We start from the raw sequence: 18,019 nt of genomic DNA, 5'->3' as shown, positions 1-18,019 counted from the left end.
TTTTTTGGTGAAAAATGACAAATTGATTAATATATAAAATGTATACATAAATGCAGAGAGCCTGGAATAACCTGAATAATTTCCAGAAAGAACGAAGTTGGAAGACTTGCACTAACTACCTAGTTTCAAAACTTGCTATAAAGCTACAGTAATCAAGACCATCGGGCCTTGTTGTAAGTGTACTTATATAGATCAATGGAACAAAATGAAATTCCAGAAGTAAACAATTACAATTTTGGTCAATTAATTTTTGACAGAAATGTGGAGATAATTTAATGGGGGAAATGACAAATGGTGCTGGGACAGTTGGATATTCATGTGAAAGGAAAAAAGAACTTAGACCTTTATCTCATGCCACACACACAAATAAACTCAAAATAGACCATAATCCTAAATGTTAGTAGTTTAAACTATAAAACTTCTAGAACAGTGGTTCTCATTCAGGATGACTTTGCTTGCCAATGGACATCTGATAACGTCTGGAGACATTTTCAGTGGTCATAACTGGTGAGAAGGGCTCAGGCAGGTGCTAATGGCATCTAGTGCTTAAAGGCCATGGATGCTCCTATGTATTCTAGAATGAACAAGACAGGCTCCCAGGACAAGGAATTATCCATCTCAAAATATCAAGAATGCTGCTATTGCAAAATCCTGATCTAGCAGAAAATATCAACATCGTGATCTAGAAGAAAAGCTCTGTGCCATGGGTTATATAAGGAATTCTTAATGTGGCAATACAGGCACAATCCATTTTTTAAAAAGATTATTAAGATAAGTAACTCTTGTACTTCAAATTAAACTATTAAAAAAACAAAAAGACAAGCCACAGATCGGGGGAAATATTTGAAAATCAGATTTCTGACAAAGTGCTTGTATCTAGAATATATAACAAACCCTTCAATTCAATAATAAGACAACTCAGTATAAAAATGAGAAAAAAATTTAAATATACTTTCACCAAACCAGACATACAAATAGCTAAAAGGCACAGGAAAGGATGCTTACTTCTTTAGTAATTTGGGAAATGCAAATTAAACCACAATGAGATACCACGATAAATCCATTACAATAGTTATAATAAAAAATATAGATAATACCAATTTTTGGCAAGAAGGTGGAGAAGCCAGACCTGTCATATATTGTTGGTGCTAATGTAAAATGGTACAGCCATTTGGAAACTGTTTAACAATTTTCAAAAAAGTGAACCATAAACATACCAATATGACCAACAAATTCCACTTCTAAGAATCTACCCAAGAAAAGTGAAAACATGTCTGTACGAATACTTGTATGTGCCTGGTGATAGCCACATTACTCTTAATAGCAAAAGACAGGAAACAATCTAAGTGTCTGTCAACTATGAATAGGTAAGTAAAATGTGATAAAAATTAAAGCGGAAAATAAAAATGGATAAATCAAATGTCTGGAAAAGGCCAGTTTGTAGTGACAGAAAGTAGATCTTTGGTTGCCTGGGGTAGGGTGGGTGTGTGGAGACTGGCTGCAGAGGGGAATGAGGAAACATTGTGGAATAAAGACAGCGTTCTAAGACTGGTCATAGACCAGTTTAACAAAAATCATTACACTGTACATTTTCAAAGAGGGGATGTATGGCATATAAATTATGCCTCAATAAAGATTAAAGAAAAAAAGCTAAAGAGCCTAGTCCCAGTATAAGAATACAAGTAATACTGAAAGGGAATTCAGAGAGATCAAGAAGGTTTATGGCAAACAGACAGATACTGGAAAATGCCATAAAGTCTGAGAATGGCAATGTGCCTAGAATCTTGGCAGTGAGAGAGCACAAAGAAGTATAACTTGCTGGAAACTCCTTCCCCAACACTCCTGGAATGAATGAAGCTGGGTTAGCCACAGGCTTGTGTATAGGAATCTCTCATGCTTTGGGGCAAGTAAGGATGGGAGTGGGAATCCCACCCCGTGGGTCCTGGAGCTGACCAAGGTGCTGATAATTTCTCTGTTCAAGATGTGGGTACAGGGTACGAATTCATGATGCTTACTGCTCTGACGAATGGAAATGGATAGAGTGTACTACTTCATAACTTCAGGGTTGATGGCCTTAAAGAATCTCAAGGAACATTATTGTAATGAGGTGGATACCTGTGTGCCCAGGGAAGTCACTATCTAGAAGGCCACAAACTACTTGTGCCAGTCTGTCTTAACAAGAAGCATTGCAAAATTGATCAAATAAGATTTGCATCTGGTGAGGCTTTGGAAAGGAACCAAACCATGCCCCTAGAATGACCACAGATAAGAATACACCTTTTGTGCCTTCAAGGAGGACTGATGGTAATTATCCTTTAATATGTTTCCCAACTAAGCCAATCACCAGTTACAAAAAATATCACAGCCTTCTTACAAAACATCATATGGAAAAAATATCTTTTTTTCTGCATGCTAACTTGAGCATTTTTTTTTGCAAAAAAATTGCTCATATTTATCAACTTATTCATGGGCTCTATCAGCAATTTTTAGCCTGTGAGAAATGACATCCTGTGTTGACCACAACAAGCTGTAAGAACAGAAATGGATTTCTAATTTAGTCATATCAAAGTATTGGTCAGTCTCAGAAAACATTTATTATTTCATGACGGAGGTGGCAATATTTTGAAAGTCGCTTTATAAATCTGTATTGGTCTTGGCAAACTAACATTTTTTAATTTTAAATGAAAATGCTACAGTCTGCTCCTTCATTAAACACAATTGTCTCAAAATATCTCAAAGCATTTTATTGTCGAAAATGGAATGGGTAAGCTCCAGACAGAGTCTTTACAAAAAATACATCTATAATCCCTGTGGAAGTAGAAATATCTGGACATGTATTCTTACGTACAACAAATCTTAAATGTAATGTGTCTTAAAGCATCATGAAAGTCATTTGGACAAAAAGGATGTAAACCTGGATTGTTTAGTTTCTCTGAATAAAGGTATTTCATAAATGGAAAATAAAATGGTAATGAAAGTCGACCCCATACATTCTTTAAAATTTTCTAATGGGTCACAGCTTATGTACATTCTTTTTTCACTTCCAGGTTCCTAGACTCTCCTGTGTGTAAGAATTTAGTAGGGTGTTTGTGCAAAATGCACTGTTCAAATCCCTATGCCCAGGAGATTCTATTTCAATGCATCTGAGACAGCGACTGGAAACCTGGTGTTTCTGATGCAGGGGTGTAAGAATCACTGCCTCTGAGGACTCTGGTGAACTCTGGTGAAAGACAGATGTTATTTCCCAATGCTTTTGTACTTTGGCCTGGGGTATGGCAGCCTCCCATGTAACAGAGAGCATTATGGGATTCCTGAAAACCTGGACAACTGAGGACCAAGAAGGCAGAATGGATTGAGACTACACCAAGCTAGCAACTTGAGGATGTTTTCCTTTGGATGATTCAAATAAGTATTCTAAAACCAAATCCATGCCAGGTAACATCTGTTCTTTTATGAGTATTCAAACAAGACAGCTGCTAATAATAATTCCTTGATTACTGAACAACCGTAAATGCGAGATAGCCTGAGGAATCTGTGTGGGCATTACATGTTCTTTTCTGGTCATAAAATCCAGTTGGTGTGCAATTACTCCAGTGTGACACCTTATATAAGCTAGAAATCATGTTTTCACTTTAAACATTGTAAATCAATAAAATTACATTGTAGCCATTGACAACACATACAATTTTGCCTGTTTGATGCCCCATTACTGCAACAGCACTTGCCTTGGTTTGGAAAGCAGTCCTTCACTTCCCTAAATGAGTATTACAGGGGAGTTTCCCCCTCCTTGGTCTTCTTGCATTGAGGACATATTTATAGACAGACAATAATGTCACATAAATTTCTCTCATAAATAGTCTTTGGTACTTTATAGTATTGGTGCCCATTCCTAGGTCAGAGAGTGAAATTTCTAAGAGTTCCATTTTTTTCCCAATGTATTTTCTTACAATTTTTACATGAAAAAGGTGGTGGAATTGAAAATTGCATTCCTGAATTAAATGTGCCATGTTAAACACAAGAATGTACAAAATATAACTTGTTAAAACTTTACTCCTATGATACAAATATAAAGCTTCTACCAGAATAAAATTAAGGAGCATGTCTTTTGTGCGATGTTAAGAAGCCTAGCACTCCCCCATTATCCCTTCTGGGATCCAACTTACAGAGAACAAACACACACTCAAGAATCACTGGCCCAATGAGGATCAAATTGCCAGTGTTATTCATGTCCTGGCAGGTGTCTCCAAATCTTCCAAAGGCAGGGCCTCTGATTGGAGGATGCAGCATAAGAGACAGCCTGAGACAAAAGAGAAGATTTCTATTCTCTCTGCCCCAATTAAAAACAGGTCAGTGTGCACTGAAAGCACAACTTAGCCATCCACATAGAATTGAAAAGCTGAAATAAAGAGCGAGCAAGCATCTCGACGGGCCTCCAGCAGGCTCTGATAAGATCTGTTTACCACCTGGAGATTGACAGTGCAAGGTAAGCCCCTCTAAAGAGGTTGACATTAAGGGGAATAAGCCTGGGCTGAGGTCTACACTATTTGTTGATGAATGTGACAGTCAGCATAGGCTAGGTCAGGTTGCAGTAACAAACAACTTCACTTCAAAATCTCAGCAACTTAAAACAGCATTTTTGTCTTGCTCATGCTACATGTCAAACATGGGTTGGCAGCAGGGCTCTCTGTTCACTCTCGTCACTCAGAGACCCTGCTGACAGAGACATGGATCTGAGCACATCCTTCCATGATCACTGCAGCTGAAGGTCTCACCATCCCAATTGAATGTCCCGGCTATACAGTGACATACATCACTTTTCCCTCACAATCCAGTGGCCAGACCTCATCCAACGGTTCCTCTTAACTTCTAAAGGGCGGAGAAGTACAATCCTTTCATGAACCAGGAAGCTGTAAACAAACGCTAGAATGTATGCCACAGTGGGGAGTAGCATTGCAGGACTCACCATTCATTTCATTTTCTCTTTCTGTTTTACAGGTTGACCACTCACATTTTTAACTGGTCATTTTCTTCTGATTCTTTTGATGTCTTATTTACATAGTCTTAGTGGGCATTGAAATAGAACCTCTATAAAAACATAGGCATGGAAAACAACTTTTCCTCTGTTCCTCCCACACCATTTCCTGCCCATACTTCAGACTATGTATCCAAGAAGCCAAGAGACTATGCATAGGAAACTATCAGTTTCAACACTGACCACACATTCGTAAATCTGGCCCAATAAATGCTTGTGATTCTTAGCAGTCAATTTAGCCAATCCTCCTTGCATGGGGAAAAGTAAAGAAACAGAGATCATTTCAATACTCCTTGGGTCTCTGGGTAAGAATGAAAGGAATGTTCTCCTTTTCCATGAAAACATGTAGAAGAAAGGATATAATCTAATAATGTCATAGTCTTAGATTAGAGAAGACTTTCTAAGTCTGGCATGAAAGCTAGATATTATAAGGCAAAATTTTATCTCTTATAAAGCAAAAGAAACTTTCAATAAGATGGAAATAAAAATAATATATTGAAAGAAAATATTTACAACACATATATCAAAAATGTAGTATCCATAATGTGAAGAGTGCTTATAAATAAATTAAAAAGACATTCAAGTGACCAATAAACATAAAAATGTGATTAGCCTCACAGATAATTAAAGTACACTGATCATTTTGCCTATAAAATTAGAAAATTTCAAAGTTTGATTTCAATCAAGAGATAGCCAGAAGATGGAGAATTGGTTGATCTATAAACTGGAACACTGATTTTGGAGAGCAATCTACCAATAGTCGTCAAACTTTACATTTGCAAGTCTTTTGACCAAGGAACCTCCACTTCTAAGAATCTGTCCTTCAGAAAGACGTGCACAAATACCTCCAACATATAAGCATGATACTTCTTTGCAGGATCACTTGTGATGTGAAAAATTGGAAAATGCACAAATATTTATCGATAGAGAGATGGTTCCATCAATGCAACAGAAGATCATACAACCATAAAAAGAATCAGATAAAGCTGTATAGACTGACTTGGAACAAGGCCTGTGGTACACTGCTAAGTGAAAAGCAAGCTGTTGAATAAAACATGTAGTTAAAACACACAACCACTGGTGTGTTGGAATTCAGCTCTCATTAGAAGAGGAAGCCTTGAGTAGTGTTTGCTGATGTCCATGAAATGAACACTAACCATGGCTTGATTCAAGCTACCAACCCTTTAATAATCGGCTTGAAGAATTCTACAGACCACTGTGTGAGTCTATTTTCATTTTTTAAAAAGTCTGTGTGTGTGTTTGAGTATGTAAGTATGTGAATGTGTACGTGTTTGTGTGTGAGTTCAGAGTGTGTGTTTGAATATGTAAGTATGTGAATGTGTATGTGTTTGTGTGTGAGTTCAGTGTGTTTGAGTATGTAGGTGAATGTGTATGTGTTTGTGTGTGAGTTCAGAGTGTGTGTTTGAGTATGTATGTGGATGTGTGTGTGTTTGTGTGAGTTCAGTGTGTATTTGAATATGTATGTGAATGTGTATGTGTTTGTGTGTGAGTTCAGAGTGTGTGTTTGAGTATGTAAGTATGTGAATGTGTATGTGTGTGTGAGTTCAGAGTGTGTGTTTGAGTATGTATGTGGATGTGTGTGTGTTTGTGTGAGTTCAGTGTGTATTTGAATATGTATGTGAATGTGTATGTGTTTGTGTGTGAGTTCAGAGTGTATGTTTGAGTATGTAAGTATGTGAATGTGTGTGTGTTTGTGTGTGAGTTCAGTGTGTGTGTTTGAGTATGTGGATGTGTGTGTGTTTGTGTGAGTTCAGTGTGTATTTGAATATGTATGTGAATGTGTATGTGTTTGTGTGTGAGTTCAGAGTGTGTGTTTGAGTATGTAAGTATGTGAATGTGTATGTGTGTGTGAGTTCAGAGTGTGTGTTTGAGTATGTATGTGGATGTGTGTGTGTGAGTTCAGTGTGTGTTTGAGTGTGTGTGTTTGTGTGTGAGTTCAGAATGTGGGTTTGAGTATGTAAATATGTGAATGTGTGTGTGTGTGAGTTCAGAGTGTGTATGTATGTGGATGTGTGTGTTTGTGTGTGAGTTCAGAGTGTGTGTTTGAATATGTATGTAAATGTGTGTGTGTGTGAGTTCAGTGTGTTTGAGTATGAATGTGAATGTGTGTGAGTTCAGAGTGTGTGAGTATGTAAGTATGTGAATGTGTGTGTGTTTGTGTGTGAGTTCAGAGTGTGTGAGTATGTATGTGGATGTGTGTGTTTGTGTGTGAGTTCAGAGTGTGTGTTTGAGTATGTATGTAAATGTGTGTGTGTGAGTTCAGTGTGTTTGAATATGAATGTGAATGTGTGTGTGAGTTCAGAGTGTGTGAGTATGTAAGTATGTGAATGTGTGTGTGTTTGTGTGTGAGTTCAGAGTGTGTGAGTATGTATGTGGATGTGTGTGTTTGTGTGTGAGTTCAGAGTGTGTGTTTGAGTATGTATGTAAATGTGTGTGTGTGTGAGTTCAGTGTGTTTGAGTATGAATGTGAATGTGTGTGAGTTCAGAGTGTGTGAGTATGTATGTGGATGTGTGTGTTTGTGTGTGAGTTCAGAGTGTGTGTTTGAGTATGTATGTAAATGTGTGTGTGTGTGAGTTCAGTGTGGTTGAATATGAATGTGAATGTGTGTCTGAGTTCAGAGTGTGTGAGTATGTAAGTATGTGAATGTGTGTGTGTTTGTGTGTGAGTTCAGAGGCACAGAAAAGATGTCAGGAAGGGTAAAAGAAACTAGAACAGAATCCCAGTGGGACAAGAGGCCAAGTACTATGTTATAATTTACATACTTGTATATTTGAATTTGTTTCCATTAAGATTACAGCTTCAATAGTTTTCCTAAATTATTATTTAAACATTTTACTATTATAAAAATAATACATGATTACTATAGGAAAATACAAAGTATATAAAAGACAGGGGAGAAAATTTAAATTACCCAGAATTTGATTTCAGGATAATCACTGTTACTATTTTCTACATTTTTTTCCAGTTGTTTTCTTTGGGGAAACATAGCTTTGTGTTTTTTAAAACCAAATTTATATTTTATGGGTAATTTGTTAACTGTATAGAAAATTTTCATTCCATTTCTGACTATTTCCTTAGGAAACAATACTGTTTATTAGCTTAGAAGTGGCATTAATTACTGGTTAAAGGTAAGATCACAAAGTATGTCTTAAAGAGGGGATAACTACATTATATTAAATGCATTTCAGGTTAATACTATGTAATGAAATTTTATGTCTCAGATTTTCTAAAAACATATAGATAGATTTCTTTGGCAGTAAAGATAAATAAATTAATGTATTTGTTGTACATTTTACTACCTATGCATTATTTTACTTGCAAGAAAATTATTGGCCCTGTAAAGCTTGAAATAGAAATAAACGGCCGTTATCTAGATTAACTCAGTCAATCGGGAATTGTGTGTGTGTGTGTGTGTGTGTGTGTGTGTGTGTGTGTGTAGACTTTAATAGGAAAAATAAAGCAAGCCAGTGCAGTGCAGACATTTAGGAAGTAATGAAGATCTTGTCAATATAGCTGCTGACAAAAAGCAGGTGAGGGAATTCAGTACAACCCACTTAAGCCCAGGATTCCAGACACCTGCATTCACCAGGGATTTGAAGTCTTTGCTTCAAGCTCTGTACCTAATCTGATATCTCCCCAAGTCAAGCCCCAATCAAACTTCTGGTTTCATAGTATGACTTCCAAATTCACTCTCCACCAAACCCTCAACCATTACTCAAACACTGAAAATGCAAATTTGTAGACATACCTTTCACGGGGTACCATATTCAGAAGAATTTCAGGACCAGAGTCCGAGATAGTAGATGCGTCTCACACCATTTGTTTTACTTGGCACTATCTACTCACGTGCAAACCATTTGTTTTACTTTGGACTATCAACTCACGTGCTGATGATTCTTAGCCCAACATACCTCCATTCCTAAGTTATTTGAGTAATTGATAGAGTTCCAATATCCACTGAAATAATTAGGATTACTTTGGATCACTATTGTACCTTTCTTTTCTTTTTGCAATTATGGAGAGTATCTATAGTGAAGGAGTAAAGAAAAAATATAGTCTCTTTTTTTTCCTTTAAGTGAATTCAATTAGTTGATGCATCCATAAAGGAGCTCACCTGTACTTCATAAAATTAAAGGTGCAGGCATCTGAGGACATGGACGACAAAGTCAGATTTCAATGGAAATGGACTAATAAGTCTCCTTTGCTATTGATTATTTTCCTTTTAATAAATTATGGAGAACACAATGAGTCTCCAAGAATCAAGGAAATTAAATGTGATGCCAGTATTCTGTAACCTCTTGTATCTGCCACTCCCAAACAGAACTTTCGACCGTGGTAAAATAGGAAGAGAAATGTCGAGAAAATCAGATAGAGAGTAATGGAATCATGGAACCCATAAACTACAAATTAGTAGAGAAAGGGACACCCCAGAGGTCCTAATCTGGACTTGAGTCAATATTGTGATACAATTGTCCAACAAAACGTATGTGAATTCAAACTGGCTTGAATCCATGCCCTAAATCCATGGATTTATACATCATCTCTTCCCTGGGAACAAAGAACACTTCCTAAGCAGTTTTGTCTTCCCTCATTATTAAGCACCCACAGTTTCCCCTTCCTGGTCTCTATGGTGACCTAATATTCCCTGTCTACAGAAGGAAAGACAGGAGTAAGAAGAAGCTCTCTCATATGCCTGAGACAAACCACAGAGATACAACTAAAGTCAGCCAGGTACTGTTACTTCCAGTGGGACATATTCTACACTAGCCAAGATTTAAATAGAGGAATGTAAGAGTTAATTAAGGTGTCAGCAAAAACTCAAGTGGGTATGGATGATAAGGCAAAAGTTTCAGCACTTTAGCAGCATTACTAAGGAAGTTTTCAAAGGGATACAGAAGGAAGAATAAACCCCACACTTAATTCCAAGGTTATAATAAAGTCAAGCCAGATTGAAAAATGAGAAGACATTTCCTCAAGATTCAAACTGTCTTAAGGCTAAATTTTTAGAGATCTAAATGCTGTTTGTTTGTGTGTTATGGTGGGGGCTTCGGAAACAGTCTTTGCTATCAATCATCTTTAAGACTAACTTAAAGCTTTTGTGATTCAAATACATTTATTCTGGGCAAAATAAAGTTACCATATTCTCTTAAGAATAGAGGCTTTAAATGTTCATAGGAGTGTTTAAATTCCTTAAAAGCAGTCAGCTCAATTTTCCTTTGAAACACATCCAAATTTTAAAATACAATGAAAACGAAGTGACATGAATGATGGAAAACTACAGTATACCAAAGAAAAGAGCATGTCAAAAAACATTTCGTCTTGTACCTGTATCTTGGCGGGACAGAGTAAGTCCTCCAGACTGTTCTTACAAATTGAAGAAATAATCCTATGAAAAAAAAGAGGAACCCCAGAGTTGGCAAACCATTTTATTCCTTAATTTTTGAATGCTCACTTAAGCTACAGCTGCTACAGGTCTGTGACCAACACATATTCATTCAACTGGTCCCTTGAGTAGATTACCTGTTTCTATTGAGAACTCGTTTCTTCAAGACCATCAACATAAACCTACTACATATTTGAATTTGGGGAGATTTTTGGAAAATAGCTTATTGCATGTTTCTTGTTTGCTTAAACTAATGTGGGGTGGTAAATGGTGCAGGGGATGTTTTATTGACCCTTGGCCTTCAGACAACTAGAAAGGTATCCTAACCTCCACCAATGGTGTGGCTAAACAACCAGGACAATGGCGCCAAGAACCTCTCCCAAGAGCAAATCAACCAAAACCTCTCCTTAGAACCAGACCTGTTTTTGAAAAATATCAACAAACATGACTTGATCTGTGGTACTGGAAACATGGACGAGGTGTCTCCAAATAAAAAATGAAAACATATAAACAGAGTAAGATCCTGTACCTCTTTATCTGCCTAATGCATTGCTGGAGACACAAAGGAGAAAGCAAACGTTACTAGAAAGTGAGATTTTTCTCAGAATAGTCACAATAAATGCCTTTTCAAAAAAAATTAAGACAAAAAAGAAGATGGGCTTCATCTCTAAAATCACAGAAAAGCCAGTTTTGGCCTAAGATGTTGAAAAAATGGCTCAGGAACAGTTTGGGTAAAAATATGACCCCTGCGATGTTGCCAAGGTCTCTGAGACCAGAGTGCTGCTGAGTGAATGCTGGTTGCATAAGTTAGAGCAGCTAAGGGGACACTTTAATTTATGTGCTCAATTTTTCTGAGGTCTCAAAAAAGAAAAAAAATGAAGTGGGGGAAAGGAATGAATGAGGTTAATTTTCAGGGTGGCACATTCAGGGATGCTTTGGAGATTAAGGGTTTTTCCATTACCTCAGTATCCTCATCTGAGGGAAAAGTGATTTCGTAGGAAGAAGCATCTCACTGGAAGGCTTAATTCACCCTGCCCAAAAGGCCTCAGGGTCTTTAAACAGCAACTGAGTCTCTCAAATTCATTTTTTGAATAAGGATTATGTAAGAAATATTTCAAAATCATAATCAATAAGGGTATGCTTTATATCAGGGTAATTAAATAATCAGTATACAAAACCCCCATGACATGCAACTTACCTACATAGCAAACCTGCACATGTACCCCTGAACCTGAAATAAAGGTTTGAAATAGTAATAATTATAAGAGGTACCCTTTCATTTCACCATGTGCCTACAAGTTAAAATACTGGGACACTATGAGTTAAATAAAATGATAACCATAAGAGGCTCACATTTCATGTAAAATATTGCCAAATATAAAATGACATGTAAATTTATATGCATAAAATGTATTTTTCCATTTACTAGGTATTCCTTTTTGTAATGTAAGACATAAGATTTTTTATTTTATTTTATTTTTTATTGCATTTATGTTTTGGGGTACATGTGAAGAACATACAAGATTGTTGCATAGGTACACACATGGCAGTGTGATTTGCTGCCTTCCTCCCCATCACCTATATCTGGCATTTCTCCCCATGCTATCTCTCCCCAACTCCCCAGAGAAAACTTAAGCATTCTATTCCTTTCACAAATAAACTTATTCTGTAAACCAAGAATCATAACTAAAATTTTTTGAAAGTTTCCCTTCATCTCATTTTTAAATGGCATATGTCTTATAGAGTCACTGGTAAAGCAAAGAAAAAAACAACCTGCCTTAAAAGTTAAATTTTGTATTTAGTATTATGTAGAATAAACGTAAATGGCATCGTTCATGACAATTAATTATAATCAAACCATTCTTTTCATACTTTTCAGGGGTTTACATAGCATTTCTGATTCCTAAAATTGACGGTTCTACCCAATGGAAACATATTCTAAAAAGTTATTTTCAGTAGCTTATTTCTGAGTTGTTTGGGGACTCTTATAATTAAATAAATAAACTCAAAACAGTTTGGCTAAGAACTCTAATCATTCCTGCTGCACAAAAGTCTAGAGATGATTAAAAGAAGATCAGGGATAAGGATGATAATGTCAACCAAGATACTACAGCTGGGCCCTGCATACAAAGACCCACCATCACAGACAGAGAGACAGCCTGTACTTCTTGTGATATGTCCCGCATCCTGTAGGCAAAGCCTCCACCTGTTCCCAGCGTGCCTCTCCTCTCCCGAATGCCTCTTACTCTTTAGGGGGCATTTTTTCCAGTTTGGGCAAATAAATTTAGATCTCTGTATAGCTGTACTAGTGACTTATGTTATTACAAATACACTCAAGTCGCTCTTTCTTTAAAAATGTTTATTTGAATGCAAAAGGCTGCCAGAACCTGTGGCAGAGGGTGTGAACTCTGTTTTCTGTCACGGGTCAACGGTGATTTCAACGTATTTCCTCTCATCTTCTTTTACTAAATTAAAACCCTTGAAGTTCAAACTAAATTAAGTTTAAATTAAAAGCTAGGCAGCAATGTTGTCTTTTAGAGTGGAGAAAAAAAAACCCATCAAGTAGCAATTCAGTGGCAAATGTGTTTCGACTTAATGGAAGGTTAATATTCCTTGATTTCTCCAGCTTGCTGGCCCTTTAATAACTGGGAATCTCATTCAGCTATTTTCACCTGTAGGTTAGAAACCTGATTCATAGGAAGAAGTGAAGTTTTACCCCAAGTAAAATGCAGAATCTGCCGGTTACTTTTGTCTTTGTGGCTGCCAGTTCCCCTGTGGGATACAGCAGAAGAAGAGTCCTTCATAGGCTTCCTTAGAATATTTTTATGAATCCCATTTTTTTCACTCACCTTCTCCTCCAAACAGAAAGCACCAGTGCCTTTCCTCTGTAATGTTTCCCTAAATGACATACAGCATATCTCAGTGGCAATGTGACATCATGAAGAGAAACCCATAAAAGATCCTTTAGCAGCTCCAGAACTTTTATTCTGGAGGGGAAACTGCATTTATAATTTGTCCTTTTAAATAGGGATCTTCTTGCCCCTGCAGACAATAAGAGCTTGAAGTAGCAACACAAAATCTGAACTCTTCTAGCTTTGCAGGTAATCAAAAATTTTTAATTCACTTTCCAATCAAAGCAAACTTTAAAAAAATTTAAAATACAATGATTTAAAATTCTTTAAAAATACACACACACGAGTCTTTCTGTCCACGTTCCAATCAGCATAACCCAGTGGTGGATAGATGAGTGAATAGACAGAATATAGAAAAGATTTTAAAATATTCTAGTTTTAATAACTAATTTTTAAAGAATTTCCTTACTTTTGATTCATTAAAAATAGCAAAATAAACAGAGAATGAGGTATCCCCTCACAACCAAGTGGCTACATATGTGGCTGCCAAGATAGCAGGGTGCCAAACTTGAAAGCAGGATTTGCAAACTGCCTCTCCTATTGTGTATTCACCACATCATCTCAATTATGATCATAAACAACCTATTTGCAATGCAATCTACTCTTGATCTGAAAAGCTGAGCCAACCCACATTTGAAACTCAAGATTCACACCCAGCAGTGTCCACTTTAAATAGAAAAATCGCATTGATTGCATGAAACTCGGGACTCATTTTGGTCCATCGATTCCCCTAGTGACCTTCTGCAGCATCAAAGCCCAGAGCGAACCCAATCTGACCCCGACTTTATGTGCATTATTATATCAGGAGACAGGAGCTACTTACAGTCCATGCCATTGTCTCCACAGATATGTAATAAAGTATTCTAGAACTGCTCCTGCCGAGAACACTTCAGGTGCACGTCATTTTCTTCTCTATCTCCCTCCCCACTCTCTCTCTCCTACTCTTGCATGCAAACACAGACACACTCTCCTCCTACCAGTATAAAAATTCTTCGTTTACTGAACATTTCTTTCCTCCCAGTTCAGAAGAACTCAAAAAGCAACTTCAGACTTTGGCTATTACGTAACTCCCAGTAAACAACATCCCTAACCCAAATCCATAACTAATCATAATGCTTTTTATTAAGCTCTTCTGTGAAGCAATAGGTCTAATACAAAGCTCCTCTCCACACGGTTTTAATTATAATAAATCACCTTCATTATGATGCATACTTCAATATAACATGTTGGCTGCTTAGCTACCTAGGTTACTCCCATAATGAGAGGAGGGCAGACGTGTAAGACTTGAAGAAAGTTATTTACGCACACTGAAAAATTCTACAGCATTCTACATGGCTTTGCAGCATGATTTTCAGCGACTTTTATCTTACCTTACTGTTCATAATATTACAGCTGAGAAGACAGGGAAGAAAAGAATAAGAAAAATCATCACATCTGAAAAATGCTGTTTACACAAATAACAGTACCCCGAATACATCCACTAGCGTGGAAAAATAAGTCCTTGCAGTACAATCATTTCTCTATAAATGTATGGAAGTATTTTACTGCCTGGTGCAACAAATCAGCGATGAGATGCTAGGCTGTGGTGTGCAAGTTTCAAGGGACTGCGTGTCAAAGTCAACTTCCCGGCCAGTCCCCTGAGAACTGTGCTGGGCACATTCTCATGAAAGGTGTGAAAATCTGATTTTCTAAAATGGATCAGTAATTCTCTATGAAGGGGGAAAGGATCGATAAATCTTTGCTAAGTAGATTGTAAAGGAAAAATTATTCTTTCAGTGACAGTACATTAGGATCCTCCAAATAATCTCAATAAACTAAAGACATAGCGTTTCTCCACCAGCTACTTTTGACTTCTGATATATTTTTGTAATCTCAGATCATTCTGCAATGCACATACATTTATATTTGCTAAGCAATGTTCCGTGTTGATGTTGATTTATGGTATGAGCCATTATAATGTTTGGCTGTGACTAGAAAAAGAAAATTATTAGCCTCTTGTAACCTGATAGATGTGATACAAGGAAATGTCATTAGAGCCCAATGCACATACATGTTCCTAACTATATCAGCTAGCCGGGTAGCCACAAGATGTGTTCCTGGTATTCCTCAGCCAAATATATATGTGTTGCTTTTGGGTAACTGATCATTGATGTATAGTGTATATTCTCTTGATGCCTAAAAACACCTGGGTGTGACATGCTTAGAATCATGTGGTGTTAATAGTCCTTGCAGGAAGATTTCTTTCTGCCCTGGGCAGAGATCAAGGAAATCTTAGACACCATTTTATCACGTAACACTCAATGACACTGAACGGGAGTAACTACCAGCCCTGGCCACTGACATACTCGCCACTTGTTCCCCAGCTAGGGAGTCCATGCTCCTCATCATGCCGAGGCCTGAGAATCCTCACTAAAGAATTTAGACAGAAGATGTGCGTCACGAGAAAACAAGCCTAGGAGTGGACCGGCTGCTCCCAGGAGGCTCTCTGGTTATAGCATCCTGAGCTGTGTGCGGCTGAGATTTCCCCTGCTCTGTGTTAAAGTGGTTATTAAAAAATATGGCCTGCGTGGTAGCGAGGTATTTCAGGGGCCTCAGAGCATGCTGAACATCATGTGTTTTGCAATACCCAGATAGAACAAAGCAAATTCTCAGCATGGCAGGCTGAGATCTGCATCTCTCTCTATTTATGCAACATTTATATCAGAATTAGCATTAGGATAGCTCCTACGGGAAGAAAAAGCTCTTCCACGAGATGCACTAGTTTCGTGTACAACATCCTTGGACAAAGAAGGGGAGAAAGATAATTGGCATGGCAAATTACAGCAAGCAGGTGCGATTAATGTGTGCAAACCTTATTCAATGAATGTCTACATATATTATAGGAATTACATCCACTAGTATCTTATCAATTTTATATGAAATGTCTCCTTTCTCTCTTTTGAATTGAATAATACTAATAATGCATCATTCAGGTACAAAAGACAGTGACTATAATTTCTTTTGGCATGAAGAAGGACTCACTATGATTATAGTCCCTCCCACCACTTGATTTTTGTGATGTTTCCTGAGCAGAGAATGTTACGAGCTCTAAGAAATAAGGTCAAATTTCCACAAAAGTTCAACATCCACTGCCCACTGGTAAACAGAATGCAACAGCAAAGTCTATGTGGTATCAAATGAAACAAGAGCTCTGGGTATCTGTAAACGTTTTGGAGAAAGGTGCTATCTTTTAAGCATCCTAAGGAGACAATTGAGCTAGAAACAATGAGTAACATCTTCTTGATTCACAAGTCAGGTTCAGTGGGACACAACTATTGACATATAAAAATTCAAATTTCTCCAAGTCAGAGCTTGTAAATCGCGTGGAGTTCTGAGTCTGACCCATCATAAGGCAAATGCAATTCTGTTTCTTTTTCTTTTTCTTTTTTTTGAGACAAAGTCTCACTCTGTTGCCCAGGTTGGAGTGCAGTGGCATGATCTCAGCTCACTGCAGCCTCCACCTCCCGGAATCCAGTGATCCTCCCACCTCAGCCCCCTGAGTAGCTGGGACTGCAGATGTGCACCTCTATGCCTGGCAAATTTTTGTATTTTTAGTAGAGACAGGGTTTTGCCATGTTGACCAGGCTGGTCTCGAACTCCTGGCCTCAAGTGATCTAGCTTCCTTGGAGCCTCCCAAAGTGCTGGGCCTACAGATGTGAGCCACTGTGCCCGGCTGGCAAGTGCAATTCTAAGAAAGATAAATGATCGGAGGGAAAAAAGCCATGTTTCAAAAGAGAATGAAGGCTGGTGAGTAAATAAAATACTGATAGAAGTATAGAGTAGGTGTGTTGTTACATGTTCACATTTACGTGGAACCTTAAAATGGAATGTCTTCTCTGATGTTGTTTTAATTTGGACTCTAAGTTTGAAAAGCATTCGTGTCAAAAATTTATTTTTCTGATCCTAATAATTGTCCTGTACTAAACTTCCAACAAAATGGCTTATGGGTAGTTTTCCTAAAATTAATATAAAAGTATATTAATAAGCTAAACATCCATCTTAACAGTTAGTATAAAAACAAGAACATGAACTAAAATACAGTAGGAAAGAGCTAATAAAGATAAAGTTTAGTTAAATGTATTTTTTGGAAGGAGGAGGCTATGAAGCAACCGTGCTCTCATGTATTGGTGGGAACCCAATATAGTACAGTCCGTTTGGAAGACAGTTTGACATTTCTTTAAAAACTAAGCATATTCTTACCATATGGTTCAGATACTTCTTGACATTTCCCCCAAAGAGTTGAAAACATATGCCCACACAACCAGCACCTCCCAACCCCACCCCCCACCCCCCACACAAACTAATGTTTATTGCAACTTTATTCATAATTGCCAGAACTTGGAAGCATCAAATTGTCCTTCAGTGGGTGAATGGCTAAACTGTGGCACATCTGCACAATGGAATCTTTTTGAAAGTTCAATACAGAAGATTAGCAAAAATTGCTGCTATGAAAAATCTGATAAACAATCAGATATCAGGCAAGAATAATCTAGACAAAAAGAGAGGATGCACAATTGAACTATACTAAAAGTTGAAATGGAACTGTAACTACAAATAAAACAGATACTGAAAAGATAAAAGAATTCAGGGCCGGGCGCGATGGCTCACTCCTGTAATCCCAGCACTTTGGG

At 37.4% G+C, this 18,019-nt stretch overlaps 1 protein-coding gene across 9 annotated transcripts in view; it reads right to left on the bottom strand.

Moving 5' to 3' along the window:
- POU6F2 (POU class 6 homeobox 2) overlaps positions 1-18,019 on the bottom strand; it is a 481,859-nt gene that overhangs the window by 421,747 nt on the left and 42,093 nt on the right. For 3 of the 9 annotated variants that reach the window (XM_078342242.1, XM_078342243.1, XM_078342245.1), the window contains exon 2: positions 10,380-10,440. The exons of 2 other annotated variants lie outside the window; for them this stretch is intronic. In XM_078342242.1, coding sequence (XP_078198368.1) covers positions 10,380-10,440 — 61 coding nt within the window. Of the gene's footprint in view, positions 1-10,379; positions 10,441-14,172; positions 14,264-18,019 lie in introns of those variants that run through there. 4 more of the 9 variants (XM_035253211.3, XM_078342247.1, XM_035253209.3 and 1 more) reach the window with 2 other exon arrangements.

Source organism: Callithrix jacchus, chromosome 11 (genome assembly GCF_049354715.1).
Source record: "Callithrix jacchus isolate 240 chromosome 11, calJac240_pri, whole genome shotgun sequence".
In the NCBI taxonomy this organism is placed as follows: domain Eukaryota; kingdom Metazoa; phylum Chordata; class Mammalia; order Primates; family Cebidae; genus Callithrix; species Callithrix jacchus.
Note: the sequence above shows the minus strand (reverse complement) of the source record. Positions and strands in the feature narration are given on the sequence as shown.